We start from the raw sequence: 18,075 nt of genomic DNA, 5'->3' as shown, positions 1-18,075 counted from the left end.
TTAGTCAGTTGCTTTTCAAATGAGGAAATCCTGGGTCAGCATAGAATTCAGGATGTGATTTTTTTTTTCTTCCATTCATAATGTATTAATACAATGTATCAATGTGAAAATAAGTGTTTCCTTCATTTTCTTGTCAGCTGCATTTAAAATTGTGAAAGGCTGGCTCGGTCCAGAAGCCATAAATCTGCTGAAATTTGTGAATCGGAATGAAATTCAAGACTATATTAGTACCGAGTACTTGCCACCACACATGGGAGGAACTGTAAGTTGTACATAGGTAATTTATGTATTGTCAGAGAATTTCTAAATTGTTAATTCCTTCAGGCATTGAATGAACAAAAAATAATTTCCACAAAATTCCTGTCCTACTGTAACTGTTCTTCATAATGGAGATTTTTTTTAAAAAATTTGGACTAACTAACTTCTTAAAATAACTTTCCCACACTTAAGGGACCTACACAAGTGGCAACTGCTGAGCAATCTGAGCAATGTAGATCGCTCATCAAGATCGCTGAGCACATAGCGATGTGTCAGCGATGTGTGCTGCGCAAACTGTCAGGGCCAGCCTTCTCCAGTGAGCATCACTATGGCCCTTTTTCTAAGCGATTTAATGAGATCGCTGAGAAAATGCCCTGACATCTCAACATTTTCTTTTCTTTTTTTATAGATCTATAATTTTAATTTTTTTATTTTAGGATCCTTTCAAATATAGTTACCCCCCATTACCAGATGATGATTTCCAAACACCAATGTGTGAGAATGGGCCAATAACAAGTGAGGATGAATTAGAAAGTAAAGAGGGAAGTGAAGCAGACACAAGAGACACCGTGGATTCCTTTGCAACTGACGAAACCACTCTGAGGCCTAAAAAGGTATTTTTATCAGAAGGCCTTGTTATTTCCTTGTCTGGTAAAACCGATAAAGAAATATGTCTGTTTTCAGTTTTACCCATATTGTACCTGGTACCAGCTGCATGGCAATAATGATGCTATAGAAGTATACAAAACAGGAAGACTTTGTTGTCCGACATATCACTAGTGTGCCAAATCTGTGTGTATCTAGCAACTCATGGGTTTGCTTGCTGTCCATTGTCAAGGAACCGCATGTATTACTTTCTAGATACACACAAATCTGTCAAACTAGTGATAGCACTGACCACAAATGTATTTCTGTTTTATAGCTTATAATACCTAGAATAGCACAATGTGAAGAATTTACTAAACCAATGGCTGGTTTACTTCAGCTTTACATGTCTATGCTTTGCCTTTCTTCTCTAATGACTTCAGCGCAACAGAAGGACATTGGGGAACTAAGAGCACAATTGTTTAGTTCTGACTGGTCCTAAGAATGTATTTTAGAAGTACTGAAGATGAGTCACACTCTTCCTTAGCACTGCAGGGCTTCAATCTAGTTTTTAAAATACTTAACAAGCACCTAGCTAGCCACATAGGAGCCTGTTTTGCATACCAAGTCCCATGCGTGACTCAGGCTGCCGGGCTGTTGGATAATAGATTTCTAATGGGTTGCGGATGCTACTACGGCGCACACATCACACCATTCTTGACAAGTAAAAGTTGTGACACCCCAGAAATTAGCCCTCACCTCCTCCTTATAGAATTTAAACAAGCTCTTCCTAGACCGTAAATCAAATACCTGTATGTCAGTAGTTAGCAAGGAATGCCATTAAGCATCCCTACACAACCAACCCCCCCGTTATGTATACTGACCAATGCATGTTTTTTCTTTACACTCCATGGCAGCGATTACTCTGGGTTAACATCCCGTTCCCCAGCTTTAGACTCGTCGTTTTTTTTCCTTAACCCCACCCACTCCTCCCCTTCCTTTCCCTAGTCTTTATCTTGTCTCCAGTGTAGATAGGCCGTGTAGAGTAGCTTTGTTTTGTTTTTTGAGGCTTAGCTCATTTCATGGCCAGTCATGGAATTGTTCTGAAGAAACTAAATTATCCGAAGTATAATTTGCAGTTCTCTTTATGTGAAAATGGACTGTCATTAAAGTATAAAATAATTAAAGCAGGCAAAAAAATCACTGTTAGGTATTCTTTTGTTTTGGTTACAATTGAACTTCCCTTAAAAGTTTCTTTAAAAAACGAATTCCCAAGGATTCCTAAAAAAATAATGCTCAATCTGTAAATGTTCTCAATTTTTGGCCTCTATTAATAGTAACAATAATGCAATTAACAAAACCGCTATGGTGCTGATTCCAAGTCGAACAGTTCTCTGTGCAAGGATACAAATGGCGAGTATTTAGATAGGGATCAGGCAGCGCTCAGACACATCTTTCTTTCTATATGATTGGGAGTTCTGGGACAGCAGCTAAGCGGGAGTGCAGAATGGCCCTGGGTCGCAGAAGTATATGAAGAGCTCCTTGCATTTTGGAGTTGTGCGTACTGGCCAGGGAAGCCTGTTTCTGCTCGATCTTCTGCATTTTGAAGTAAGTGCCAATGCTAATAATGACTGCTGCGGTGGTCGGCATAAAATTACTTGCCAGCATGGCTTGCATTCACACATGCTCCCACATTAACTCTGCAGGTTCTTGCACTATCATAAAGTAGTAAATAAGTAATCCTCGGCTGCCCGCAACAGCAGCCCCTTTGCATTCGCCTCATTCAAGCCACTATGTGACTAAATTGTATACTTATACCCATTTCAGATTGCATTGATAACCCTGGTTGTTGCCAGGTCGACTCTGTTCGAGGTGCAACGTGTAGTGTTCATTCTAGCACCTGCTATCTTTGAAAACCCATGTAGTTCCTCTTCCCTGCCTGGGGTGTCACTGTCTGCTGTAGTGCTTCTAGCACAGTGTGGTCTGTATATCAGCATTGATATGCAAACCAGACCTGTGCTAGAAACACCACAGCAGACAGTGACACCCCAGGCAGGGAAGAGGAACTGCATGGGTTTTCAAAGATAGCGGGTGCTAGAATGAACACTACAACATGAAAGCACCAACATTTATATACTGGGTCGACCAACCCAGCAATTCATCCATATGAAGGGTTAAACCTGGGACACCTGTGTATAATGAGCAACCTGGGTTTAGTGTGAAAGGTACAGACCCGGTATATCGTTCTGAAAGTGGTATTTGTAATGCTGACATTAGCAGTTGGCATGCACAGAAAATTAGGAGTGTATCATTCCTTCTTAAAAGTTAAAGTGACTATTTTATATAATTTTAAATGTTTCTGTCATGGTTGAGCACACTACGACACTCAGCATGTGTGTACGCTTGGTATATTTGTTATTGTGGAATATTCACAGCTGTGGAGATATGCATTATTTTAAGAGTTTACAAAGCTTATACTTTAAGCACAGGCTGCCTAGCTAGACTACACATTTGGTCTTATGTTCTCAATCTCTTAATACTGTCATCATGGGGAAATGATGATCTATATCTGGAAATCTTGTAATTTGAGCATCCGGGAACAGTTTACCTCATACACAGACTCTGTTTTTTGTTTTTGTAACAGAATTACTGTTAAAGACTTATATAGTCACTTAATACGCCTAAATCCTGTAGAACACGTAATCATCTTCTGGCCTGTAACAGATTGTAGGAATATTTCTTATGTACATTCAAATCCATGACATCCTTTTTGTACATCTTCTGTACAAAATGTAAGCTTTGTTTGCAGATGAAACACTTTTTATATAGCAGCAATATTTTTCTTGAATAACTCCAGACACAAGAAGCAACGGGCTTATGGCCCGGACACACTGGGCGATGTATGCTGCCGCTGATATCGTCAACAGCTGGGACACAGCATCGGCAAGTGGATACATAGTTGGCGATGCTGGCAGGGGAGGCCGAGCCATGCTGGCCCTTGTAAACTGCCTGCGGGAGCGTGCAAAATACTCACTGGGCGATAAAATGAGCAATATCACTCAGAAGGGCTGAAAGGAGCAATAACGCCAATTTTTACATCTGTGTGTACTGGGCTTTAGATGCTGTGGAGTACAGGGGTTTTAATGCCCAGCTGTTTGTGTGTGGCTCCCTGTTGATTGGTACACATGCAGAACAGATATTCTCAAGAATGTAATAGTCTTTCTAGTGTTCATTCTAGCTCCCGCCATCTTTGAAAACCCATGCAGTTCTTGTTCCCTGCCTGGGGTGTCGCTGTCTGCTGTGGTGTTACTAGCACAGGTCTGGTTTGCAGATCAGTGCTGATATACAGACCACACTGTGCTAGAAGCACTACAGCAGACGGCAACACCCCATGCAGGGAAGAGGAACTGCATGGGTTTTCAAAGTTGGCGGGTGCTACAATGAACACTGTCTTTCTGAACATAACTTTCTATATACATTTCTATAAAATGTACTCAACAATGTGATGGTTTGTTCCATGTTCATTTATTTCTAAATAAATGGGGTTAGCCAACGGTTCATTAAAAAGTGATTTGTAGTTTCCAAATAGCATATAATCTGTTTCTCGAGTCACAGCCTACTTCATTAGACTGGAAATCTTCTATAGTGGATTGAGGTGACCTGCTGTGGTCTTAATAAAAAAGCCACACACAATTTACAAACTCGCATAGCGGGCACCATTCCTAACTGCTGGAGTCAGCAAGACTTTCATCAGTTGTCATAACATGAACCAAAGTGGCAGCAAAACTTAATATTGTGTATATGGGAACAATAGCGCTTTCAATAATGTAATGATGATGGAGAACAAGTGGCTACTGGAATAAGGGTAAGTAAAGAAAAAAGATGGAGTACTGCAATACCTTTTAATACACTCATGGAGTTATTTCTATACCTTTTGTGTAACACAAACTCATGGGACCGTGCTTGTTATATGGCATAGGGATATGTACAAACAACCATCAGTGTAAAAATGGTAGGAATATGTTACAATTAAATTTATTGAGCCACAATGCTCAATCCTAAAGTACACAAAAACAGAATGCTATAGTACACATCTACAATTGCAAAAAAATGTTAACAATTTTTTTTATTGAGGCATCATGTAGTGACAATACATAGAGAATGATCAATTACAAAACCAAATCGCAGTTGCCTAAAGTTTTTTTCTAGCGTTACATTGGTATACACAGAATTGTAAGAAGTCAGTCTCTCAAATGTTGAATGAGGGCTTTATAATATTGGGGAGATTGATGCCCTCAATCTATTCTAGCTCTGCCTTCCTTCCCGATGAATTTTCAAATTAACGAGTTTTTTAAAAATATCAGATTTGGTTAAAATAATAATAATTAGAGATTGTAAAGGATATAACAAACGGGTTTGCAACCATTTTCAACAAATTAGCCCTTCCCAAAAAAGACAATCCTATGACTTAATATTATCTTTAAATACAGATATTGCTTTCTTAATATTTAACTGATATAAGTTATTTAAATTGTCTGGTAATTAGATTCTTAAGTATGGGATGTATTGATTAGACCAGTCATTTTCAACCGGTGTGCGTGCCGCGGCCAGTTGTCAGGTGTGCCGCCTGGCCGCGGGTCACGGCGGCTCACAAAATCAAGATCATGGGTGGCAGCACTGTCATTGTGTGTAGTGACCTCTAGGGGTCGGCACTGTCCTGTGGAGCCGACGCCAGGACGTGCCTGTGCGTAGGCATGTCCCGGCGCATGCGCAAAAGGCCCTCATGGACACTGGGGCTTCTGATGGCGCCATCTTACCCGGACAAATCCTATGTTACAGCCGGCGTCCTGCAAACACAGCGCCACTTAAAATAAACCGACTCCGCTGCGATGTCGGGGTAAGCTGCACACACAGCCGGTGCCATGCTGCCACCCGCACACACGGACGGGCTTGCATCTATTAGTTTCTACTGTTATTTGTATTTACGGTTGGTGCAGCTGTTCCAGATCTGCCCCCTACCATGTGTGGGTGGCTATAGTATTAAATTAATGATCATATTCAATTAATTGATGTTAAGCCTGGCCAACCTGTGTTTTTTTGGCAATTGTGAAACTACATATGCCAGCATGCCCTGAGCCAGCATTTTAAGATAAATAATACAAATATCAACATATATTAACTATATGTCAATATTTGCTATTATATGTATTATATTTAATTTAAAACTGTTGGTGTGCCTTGGCGAATTTAATGTCTTGTCCGGTGTGCCGCTAGCTGAAAAAAGTTGAAAATCACTGGATTAGACCATTGAAAAGGAAAGCGCTGCAATAGCTGATTGATGTTTAATACAGAAGTTGAGTTGAAAAAAAGAAATAATCTCTAATACAAGGAGAGTGTGTTCTGGACTGCCAATATACAGAAGTACACTACTGTATGTGGAAGAAAGTCATTGGACACCCTGGTTTAACTCTGAAATAGTGGAATCTTCCTCACAAACTGAATATGGACTCTTCCTACATGTATAAATATGGAAGCAAGCGTTGTAGCAGATCATTTGCTGATAAAATGATGGACAGGAAACGCACTCGGTTATCATGGTTGAGCTGTGGCTCACAAGCCTCTGATCACAAAAACCAATACACGACAGAGACTTTGTTGGTGTAAGGAGCGGAAAAACTGGACGGTGGAGCAATGGAAACAAGTCCTATGGAGCGATGAATCCTGCTTCACATTGTTTCAATCAGATGGGAGAGTGTGGGTATGGCGATTGCCTGGAGAACGCCTGTTACCGGAATGTGTAGTGGCAACAGTAAAATTTGGAGGTGGAGGCATCATGTTCTGGGGTTGTTTCTGCTGGCATGGCGTGGGCCCACTCGTACAGGTGCATGGGAACATGACATTGGCGACCTACCGAGATATTCTGGATAACTCCATGTTACCTACGTTGTCGTGTTTCTATGGGAATGACGATTGTGTGTTCCAGGACGACAATTCAACGTGTCATGTTTGGATGGCTACAATGGAGTGTTATGATGAAAATCGTGTCACCCGACTAGCGTGGCCTGCGCAAAGCCCTGATTTGAACCCCATAGAACATCTGTGGGACGAACTTGAGCGCTGGTTGTGGTCACAATCGCCTCACCCTTCTACACTACCACAGTTGGTGACTGTACTGCAGGAGGAATGGCACAATATCCCACTATGTTGTGCTACACAAACTTGTGGAAAGTTTACCACGACGAGTAACTGCTATTATTTCAGCAAAAGGTGGACCTACCCCCTATTGATTGTAAATAAACGCATGGTTTCCGTTGACATGTGGTGTCCAATGACTTTTTCCATTTAGTGTATATTGTCCACAAAAGCTGAGATCTTATTTTCCCGCTGCCCCAATTGTATCCCCTGAAAGGCTTGATCATATTGGAGCTTTTGCAATAATGGATCCAATGCCAAGTTTGAAAGTAATGAGGACAATGTGCATCCCTGGTGAGCACCTTTTCCAAGTAAAAATGATTACCCACTATCCCATTCATTAATAGGGAAGATGAATTTGTTTGGTAAAAATAGCGAACTAAATCAGTAAACCCTTTATCAAAGCCCCATCCCTCTAATACCATCAATAAATGTGTCCAAAGCACAGTATTAAATGGTCTATGTATACCCAAACTTCAAAGAATGTTTTTCCCACTGGACGAATAGTTTGCCATTGCCACTGTTGCAGTTGCTATTTTAAAAAAGAAAGCTGTTCAGTAATTGCTCAATTGATTTAATTTCTAGGTTGTTGAAGAAAATCTGGTTACGGAATAATGTAGGAATGTGTCTCTTTTAAAAAGAATAGATGAAAAAAAAATGGTATCCAGCTGTTAACAGCCCAAAGGAATGGTGTCATAGAAGGGGTGGCATCTTGTCCTCCCGTGGTGCACACTTTTAAACTAGTATCCTGCCGCAGGTAACTCTTCCTGCTTTGTTTAATGTGTCTGAATTCACTATTCCAGACGTGTGACGGGGGCCTTCTTTATGCATAGGAGACCCTTTCCACACATCTCTGGAATACAATTATTCTGACAGATCTAACAAGTCTCCATGATCTTACGATAGAACCAGCCCAATCGTCGCACCAACCACCAGATGCTGCAGGACTATACCGGTGTGAGCTTCTTCACGCGGTTAATTAGGAATACGAACAACGACGATCAGCATCGAGAATTGGAACAGACATATATAACAAAGGTGTAAGAGTTCCTTATGGACTGACTCAGGAAACCAGGGGCCTTATTCTGATCGGTGCGGATATATCCGCGTGCGTTCGGCCCGCCGATGTTTTGTGTCTGCGCATGTGCAGAGGCGTCTCTGCGCATGTGCGAGCGGGGCGTACGGCCAAAATCCGCATGATATGTGAACACTCCGAACAGGGGGTGGAGAGGGGCGTGAAGGGCTATTTGGGCTCATTACCATATGTATACGCCCCGCGTTTCATGGGAGTTCCCATGAAAACGCTGGGCGTACGTATGGTAATGCGGCCGTGACGCACGTGTAGGGGGCGGACATATGACATCGCCGGATGTCAGCTGCCCGCCCAGATCTCTGCTTTTGCACGGAAAAATGTCCGTGTGGTCTGAGGTTGCCGGTGCTGGTGGAGCACTCGGTCCTGCATTCGATGGTCTGCGACCATCGAATGATGGGGGAGGTTCCCTTAGATGGAGGAGGCGTATTCCGTGAAAAATACACGTGCAGTCCGTTCGGACAGCTTCTTACCGCATACGGACGGAGTTGGCGATCCGTATGGAAGGCGGGGTTTCGCACGCACGGTCCTGGCCGCATAATCGGCTCCGGCCGCACCGATCAGAATAAGGCCCCAAGTTAGGTGGTGCACCACGAGAGGACGAGTCGACATTCTCCTGTGGCATTTTCTCTTTGGGCTGTTAACAGCCTGGTTTTTCTTAATGACATAGAAGCTACATTAATTGAGCGATTACTGAATTGCACTTGGTTTTTATACGTACGTTTGCAGTTACACTGTATACTTCAGCAATCAGTTTATTTGTTTACTTTAGGATTTATAAGTGTGACTCCATAAATGTAATTTCCCTGTAACATACTCCTACCACTTTTTTTACACTTAATTATCTACATTATTGTTGTTTTTGAACATACCCCCATGCCATATAAAAAGTATGGGTCCATTCCCTATAATGTGGTATGCTTTGTTGATAGTCATAATGTTGACATTAATCTTCTCGATTAATGAAATGTCTACATGCTACATGAAATATAATCCCTGGTGACCCATCAAAGACTTACCTGCTTTTGACAACTCCATCGTGGCTTCTGATTCACTTCAGTCAATTCCGGGCCATAGCCCTGATAATAATAATGTTAATATAGCGATTTTCTCCTATAGGACAAGTTGTTTTACAGACATCAAAAATAGTACATGGATTTGGTATTACAGCATTTAAAAGAATCACAGAAATAATTAAAACCGAAACTAGAGAGGACGATAAATAAACTGTTTTACATTTTGGTAATGTCTTCCATGGGTTATATACAGATGTAGCCACGGTCATCGTTGCCACACCAATCGCCACGTTCAATTCCCAGGCGATTTCCACACCACAGGTGCAAATTTAGTGCAACAAAGCACCAACAGGTTGATGCAACGATGAGTGTGGCTACATCTTTGTTCTACCCACAAAAGGCACCAAGTGAAGCAGCCATCTTGGGTGCACTGCATAGGATTTCCATGGGTGGAATAGGTCACACCTAGAAACGAACACAAAATGAGTGGTTGGAGCTTAATTCTAGGGGTAATGGCCTGACCTAACCATCAGGTCCATGTACTTAACAGTTTATCCAAGATCACCCCAAGCGAGTTAGCAATGTTGTGTGCACTAGTTTACACTGTAGAAGATAAACCATACAGGAACCCATGGCACATATGGGAGAACTGACACACGTAGTAGATGACATACCCTGTATGAGTACATCCACTTGTTGTACAGCTCTACAGGGAGCCATCTGAGGCAACCATCAGAGGTGCACTGCATAGCTTTCTGCTGGTCGGGAGTACAGACAGTGCTTGTATAGTGTACAGTTATAGCACACGGTGTGATTAAGGTAGGCAGCAAAAAAAAGGAGCTTTGCCACAAAACAATAGCAGACAGAAACTGTAGTTTGCAGACATATCGCAATCAAAGCAAAGCATCTTAGTCAATGCAGTCAGCAGCAGGGTCTGCCAACATTAGTTACACTCTGTGGCCGCTGGTGCATAGTCGCGCTTAGAGTGAAACACGCTGTGTGCGTTCACCGCTCTTAAACTCTCCCGTGGCAATGAGCACTTCACTCCCCCATTGCATCGAGCATAAAAGCGCTGGCATCTATCATGAAGCCTCTGGCATTGAGCAAGAAACCCCTAGCAATTAATATTAGGGTAAGTGGCATTAATATGGCATAAAATGTATTGTGCTCACAGTGTGTGGCAAAATGTGTAATGGGCATCATGATGTGTGGCATAGTGTGATAATGCGGGGCTTGGGGCGTGTCAATGGGTTTGGGATCTGTCCGGGGATCTCTCAACACAAAGGTGGTAACCTAATTTTGTTATGGCAGTAGCCTATACATTGCTGGTGCAGGGGAAAGGAATTCTCCCTACGTGCACGGCTGAAAATAAAATCGTAGCTGTGCACATGGGGAGGAGTTTCCCTGGGCGGTGTTGCACTGCTTTTGTGGATCAAATATATTACAAATGCACAGTTTTTATTCTTATTAAGGTTTGATAATTTTCAATTATGCCTTTGGCCTCCATGGCAAAACTTATTATTTATGAAACGCGTAGAGGGCACAAAAAAAATCCCATATCTGTGTAACTCAAATAGTTTTCTTTCATGTGCTAACACAGTAATACGGATGAACATATGTTGGACTCGCTTCTTAACCATTTTTTTGTCGTGTGTCTGCGTGCAACGTGAACATAATGTCAAAATTATATCGCCTAACTTCGGATAATATCTCTCTCACTCTTGCAAAGAGAAGGTTACAGCTCTTTTAAGGTGAAGCTTCTGCTATCAATGTGGAAGACTGCTGGTGAAGGCCGAGTGTTACACGGAAAACTACATTTTGCTTAATTTCTACTTTACTACCCGGTGCAAGCTACTACGCCTAACACTGACCCTCCAAAGCCTGTAGCTTTTCTTCTCTATATCTGCCTCTTCAACTTTACTAGTTAACCATCAATGACGAGCTTGGGATGTTCTCTTTCTGAGGAGCAATCTGTAAGTTAAAAAAAAAAAAAAAAAAACAGCTAGCTTTTATTTTTTTGTCAATCAAATTCTGAAATGTCCATGATGTAAAAATATTTTATTGTGGTCACAGGTTACCTGCAGTTCATCTGCTCCTGTGCAAGAAGAGGAACTGCTCAGTGGGGAAGTGTCACAAGGACAGCATGTGAGGATAAATGATGATGGTAATGATTGAATCAGAAAATATATCCACACTTGGGAAGCTTTCATGATTAGCCTGTTTAGCCATGTTGCTGGAAGTATTGAACAATCTGTTGCACCTTTAATACAGCTATTCTGGCTATCTCTATTACTATTGTAACATCACACAGATATATGAACAAATAGAACTTAGTAGCCAGTCTTGGGTCAGGTGTGATCTGGAAGATGAGTTCAGTGCGGCCCTGGCCAGGGATTCAGCGTAGCCCCAACCACAGGATCCAAGGGCCACTTTCTGTCCAGGAATGGGAATTGAATTTTAGCAGTCTTATCATTGTTCGCTGTAAAACAACAGCAAGAAACAAATATTTGCAATGGACTTTTCTTCTTTTTTTTTTTTTTTTTAAATCCCCAAGTAAGATTTGCTCATGATATAAACTAACCTGGACCATAAATTGTCTAGAAGCTAAAAAAAAACAGTACTTGTTTCCTAGCACGGCCACAATCTTGGGCATTGTGTACCTTTAAGTTAAGGTACACGTTGCCCGCGATGGACCCGATTTCCTTTGAAATCAGGTCCATTTTGCCGGCAAAGGGAAAATCGCGGGCATCGCGTCGGTCGCGACCATTAACATTGGCCCCGACGCGATGCCCGCGATTTCCCCATAGGCTTCAATGTTAAAATAATTTTTAACATTGAAATCGGGAGCATCGCGTCGGTCTTGTGCCATTATAATGGCACAAGATGAGATGGACTTGATTAAGTCCATCTCACATAGTAAAAAATGTGAAATGGGTCAATATGACCCATTTCACATTATATATGGTCCCGTCGTCACCCCACAATTGACGTGAACCCGAAGCGTGGTGAGCGCAGCGAGCCCGCGAGGGGCGACGGTGCGCGTCCTCCGACCTTTTCATTCCCCTACTATCCACGCCGGCGTGGAGTTGAGAATATAAAGTGTGGCGAGCGCACGTGTATACCTGTGAAGTTATAGCGGCCCCTCGCGGGGCTCGCTACGCTCGCCACGCTTCGGGATCGGTGGCTCGCTGCGCTCGACACACTTTATATTCTCAACTCCACGCCGACGTGGATAGTAGGGGAATGAAAAGGTCGGAGGACGCGCACCGCCGCCCCTCGCGGGCTCGCTGCGCTCGCTACGCTTCGGGTTGGCGTCAATCGTGGGGTGGGGTTTACGGTGTAAAATTTGGGGGTCTAGGGAATATTTTACATTGAATCCAATGTAAAATCGGGTCCCAGGGACCCTATTCACATTTGATTCAATAAAAAAATCGGGTCGGTCGCATTGCATGCGACCAAATCGCATGCGATGCGACCGACGCGATTTTTCCGACATGACCACCCCGATGGAAATCGGTGTGGCCGTGCTAGGAAACAAGTACCAAAAAAACTTAAATCCAATTCACCATCACCAATGAATATTGGAGCAATATTTAGTCAGCAGCAGTCTATGTGCCATTACTTTGGCACTCCTTTGCACCCATCCATGTAATACACCTTTTACTTTGCCATAAATATCCTGGGTTATTGCACATGAACGCGCAGCAACCAAGGATATTGTACAGTGTAAAAGCACTAAGCTGAAATGACCACTGTTGAGCAACCTGGCTTTTTAACCCCATGTAAATGGGTAACCCATGTTGATGCGACTCAGGACCAGTTAACTTCAACAAAAACAACCAGTGCTGGGAGGTGATCTGATCTCCAAGCGCCAGCTCGGGACCCGCCTCCGATGGAGTCATCCACCCGGCAGGATGCCAGGCAGAGGCACCAGTGTAAAAGGGGTCTCAATCTGAGTTGGACCCAGGTACAAAATCCCAGATGCAGATCTGGCTCTGCAGTTTAGGTGCATAAGTAAACTGTTACTAGCAAAAGGGCAGAGCAATATCATATAGAATGTTGTTTGTCCTAATCCAAGTGACACCATGGATCACTGGGTAATATTTTCAGAAAGTTCTGTTTCTTTGTTTCATTAAGTCATATGAGGGGAGTGCAAACTGCATATACAGTCTGAGTCTCCCATATGAGCAATGCTTGGGCCCAGAAGTAAGCTGGATATTGGATTTGCCCGTGTTTTGGAATGTTTGCATACTATGATCAGATATCTTTATGATGGGACATTAAGTCTAAATTTAGAATGCATTTATGTTGTTTATACACAAAGTATGAAGGTAATTGTATATTTTTAACTTTGTGTTTTAAACAAAGTTAATGTACATTGTACCATCAGAAAGTAAAGGTATTATTATCTCATTATTATTATTATTATTATTATTATTATTATTATTATCATCTCAATCAAGTTACATTTTGTACAATGTGTGTTATTTCAATACAATGTTGAAATAACAGCATCAATATTTTGTTGGTAGCTCTCGAGGACTAGGGTTGGCTACCCCAGCTGTAGACTGTTGTTTGTTTTTTGTTTTTTTAACTGTACCATTTTTATATATGGTGTCCCTAAAGAAACTTACATACATAGAAAGTATTTTAGCAGTAAAAATGTCTGGCTTAACTATCTAAATACATCTGCTTTGGGCCATTCTGTTTCAAGGCTACATTTCAACCCAGTGATCATTTGAGACATTTCATTGCATTTAGAACCCTAATTTCAGATTTTAGTTTTTGATGTGACTTTTTAAAATGTAATTTGTCATGTCTTAAATTGTATTTTTCTCCTTCAATGATTCACTTGAAACCCCAGCAACAATTGCAACATCTTATTTTGCTATTGTGACATTCATTTTTAGTTTCATTTTGGATAATTTTGAGTGTGTCCAAGGCTACATAACACAAGTAAAATTTTTGCGCAACTGCTTTCAAAAATGAAAGGGGGGAAATATTACATAGTATTAAACTCTATTGTCTACAGTAGTGGTTCCCAAACTGTGTGCCTCAGGACACTTGCAGGGGTGCCTTGGGTTGGTGGACCAAGATCAATTCATATTATTTATGGTCAATGTACCAGGCAAAACCAGTGCTTGTGGCTGCCAATCATAATATATGTGGACAAACAGAAGCAAATCCTGTCCTTCACCAGATAACTGTGACATATAAACACAATGCACTTAATTTAATATTTTTTGCTGAATTTCTCGATAAGAAGCATTTGGCCTAGGGGTGCCTTGAAAATATTTTGATGCTCTAGGGTGCCGTGATTCAAAAAAGTTTGGAAACTACTGGTCTACAGTGTTCCAGGAGAAATAAGCTGAACATTTTTTTATTTAAAACCTAAATCCATTAAGCCAAAAATATTATTACAACAGTAAAAACACATTATAGCCCATGTGACTGGAAATCATACAGCATTACCTTTTTAGAAAAATGTTCTTTTCTGTCATATTTTGATTTAATTGTACTTTGTCTCTTTACAGATTAAAGAATCCATCTTCGTTCAAAACAAAAAATTTGAATATTCTAACCATAAATACAATTTTAGAAATATGTCATGATAGAATGTAATTGCAGAATTGCATCACAAGTTATTCTACAAATGTCACTTAAATTATTTCTACTTTACTTTATATAACATATTAACCTCTTGCTCTATATTTTATCATGAATACATTTTGTATTATTACACACATTACTTCATCTAGTTTTGTTTTATAAAAAGTGATTCTGCAGAACAGTCAATGGTAGTTTGAGTCATTAAAATTGGGTTACGCAAGATAAAAAATAAAGGGGAAGAAGTACTGAAAGTGGTATTTTTGGGGAATTCCGTATTTGATCCTCTGAATTGTGATTTTATTTTATTTTTTATAACTTTAACAAAACAAAATCCATTTTGTTGTGTGCAATTGGAGAAGATATGTGAAATGGCTATACTGTGAGTCACTCACCTACATTACTGTTGGGGCAGGAGATCAACTTTCTTCATAGCAGCATTATCTTTGCTCATTCAAATAAATGGAGGAGCCCAAGTAAGAGACCCCGCTAGCAAAAAGTGAGAAAAGTTTTGGGCGACATTTTTCTTTAGTTTGCTATAATAATGGCCTCGGGTTGATGATTTTTTTAATGTTTAAAGTGTTATTGCTGCAATCACAATTTACTAATATACTAATGTTTTTGGAAAGGTTGTTCATTTCAATTCTCTTGTATTACATGAAATAAAATGTTTGCAATTCCACACTAAGCGGGCATCCATTGTTGGTCTTTGTTACTGATAATGATTAGTGTGCGTGTGTGTGTTTGTGTGTGTGTGTGTGGTTTAAAAAAAAAAAAAAAAAGATTAAATAATGCCCAGATAATTGCCTAATGCCGAAATAAATGTTTATCGAAGACACATACAGAGCTGTTTTACCTGGTGCATTATCTAGCCCAGGTGAGTAAGATGATAAGAAATATTCCTATAGCAGTATGATTAATCTAGAAAAGGAATCAATCTGGTACAGCCTGCCCACTTTATACCTGTAGTGTTTTTGTTCTTTCCTGAAAAAAAAAACTTCAGTAAGTTATCAAGTGTCCAGACCATTCTAATTGTTCTTCATTTCAAAAAGTAACCATAATATAAAAAAAAAACTTCAATGTCAAAAAATATAAAACTGCAAAAAAGTAAATGGAATACATTAATAATAAATGTCAAACATATATATAATTGAATCACTGAATACATTAAAGCAGTATATGCTACAAATTGGAGGTATACAATAGTGGTACAGTATACTTATAGGAAGTATTTTTTTACTTAAAAATATGGTCCTTTTTTCAATGATGAACTATTAAATCCAGGCACCTGGGCATTTTGAGTGCTTGTTTTTATTACTACAAATGGCATACTAAGATTATCTGTCCAGCTACTACCGTAGTTGGCTGTTTAGAAAGAAATTCCGATAATGTATGGGGCAATTGACAATAAAGCACTTGCCCTCAAACACTGGAAAATTAATAATATAGATGTGTGTACCTTTTTAGATGTTTGTAAAATATAGCCCAGTATATTAGAACACCTTATTAGATCCACTGAGAAATTTTTAACCCACAGTATAGCATTCCTGTGATTTCCCGAATCCTACATAAGTGTACAAATGCATTTACCATATATACTCGAGTATAAGTCTACTTTTTCAGAACATTTTTTATGCTGAAAAAGCCCCCCTCGGCTTATACTCGAGTGAGGGTCCCACTTGAGTCAAAAAGTTTTCCCAGTTTTTTTTGTTGTAAAATTAGGTGCCTAGGCTTATATTCGGGTTGACTTATACTCGAGTATATACGGTAAATTGTTTAAAATAGTAAGTGGCATCTACGTACATGCATTTGTTTATTACTTTATGTAAACTTTCTCTCTGTACACACACGTGTGTGTGTATGTGTGCATGTATGTTTATACATGCAGTTCAAGAATTCAGATTATCTGTCATATGTATTCATTCTCGTAAATACACTGTATCACTAATACTCTCTTTATGCCTGTGATATGATGAAGTTTAACCTGGTTTTAAGTTACCCAAACTACAAAGTAATTGGCTTACTGAGCTTCCATCAAAATATTTACAGAATAATAATAATAATGGCTTTGCTGTATACTATAGACTATTTATTGTGCATCTTACACATATAGAAAAAAAAATCACATACTGTAAATGGAATAAACGGGGTTTTCCCAACAAAGAAGATGCCGTTGATCCTTGTCTTGCATCAGTGAAATTGAACAACATCAAAGTAGGATCACTTCTGTGTGCAGCTCTTTCTGTAAAAGTGAGATTTAATTGTTGCCTATTAAAGGAGGCAGCACCACTTTGACTACACAACAAGAAAGGGATGCCAGTCGCACAGGATTACCAATAGAAATGCAAGACCCCCCTATGTGTATTTGTTGGAGTCACCAATTAGTGACCAAATGAAGGTGTGCAACACATGGACATAAGAAAATAAGAATCAAAAACCACAAAGAAAGAAATGTCCTTGTGTTAAGGTGCACCAAAAGATATAAAAAATTAGCTTTTATTTGACAATTATTAAAACTGTGAAAATGTTAAAACCAACATATAAACTGTGATACACGTCAGACAATAATAGTGTTTAAAACTAAGGTGGCAGGCAGGTGGCACACTAATATTTACTTAACAGTCAGGTATAAGTGTGTCTCTTCACAGCGTGACACTTGGTCAAAGTATAAAGTTAAGATGCATAAGAATCGCAGTGGCCCCTTTAAAATAATGACTTCATGTGTCCAGTGGGCAAATATGAATCAGGTCTCTTATAAGAGTTTAAATCAGACCGACCACCCGTGTTGCTCCTAGTAAGTGTATTCCCTCTGTGGGGTATATGTTTAGTACAGTGAGGTGGTGGTGCTCGTCCCAGGGTGTCCCACTGCAAGCCTGCGTGTGGGGCGACCGCAATAGGGAATGCCGCTCGGACTAAGTGTAGTCACTTGTGCCACAGAGTTCAAGAGAGGACAGTGCAGAGGGGGTACACTGTGCAAGCAGTTTGTTAGCCCTTACAAGGGATGCAGTGACAGCATGCTGGAGCACACAGAATCAAAATGCATATATGAAAATTAACAAAGTAATCATTGTGCCAATCTGACTGCGCACCGCTAGCCGGCGAATGCTTCGCAGATCAGCTTCATCAGGGCCCTGTTATGTCACAAACTGACATAACAGGACATCACAACCAGTGCCACCATGTTCTTGAGAAAGTCTGATGTCAACAAACCAGCCCTCTTACAAATCCCAGTTTGGCATCTGTGACTAGCAGTTATAGAAGGTCTCCCAGGTACTTGGCAGATTGGCCTGGTACTCTGGCTCAAGCCAGTAATCCTTTGTGTTCCTA

At 40.5% G+C, this 18,075-nt stretch overlaps 1 protein-coding gene across 2 annotated transcripts in view; it reads left to right on the top strand.

Annotated features, from left to right (window-relative positions):
• The window catches only part of MOSPD2 (motile sperm domain containing 2), a 93,753-nt gene that overhangs the window by 52,590 nt on the left and 23,088 nt on the right, over positions 1-18,075 (top strand). For both annotated transcript variants that reach the window (XM_083172458.1, XM_083172459.1), the window contains exons 8-9: positions 138-262; positions 696-872. In XM_083172458.1, coding sequence (XP_083028584.1) covers positions 138-262; positions 696-872 — 302 coding nt within the window. The remainder of the gene's footprint in view (positions 1-137; positions 263-695; positions 873-18,075) is intronic.

Source organism: Crinia signifera, chromosome 2 (assembly GCF_055691185.1).
Source record: "Crinia signifera chromosome 2, ASM5569118v1, whole genome shotgun sequence".
NCBI lineage: Eukaryota > Metazoa > Chordata > Amphibia > Anura > Myobatrachidae > Crinia > Crinia signifera.
This window is presented reverse-complemented; position numbering and strand designations above follow the sequence as displayed.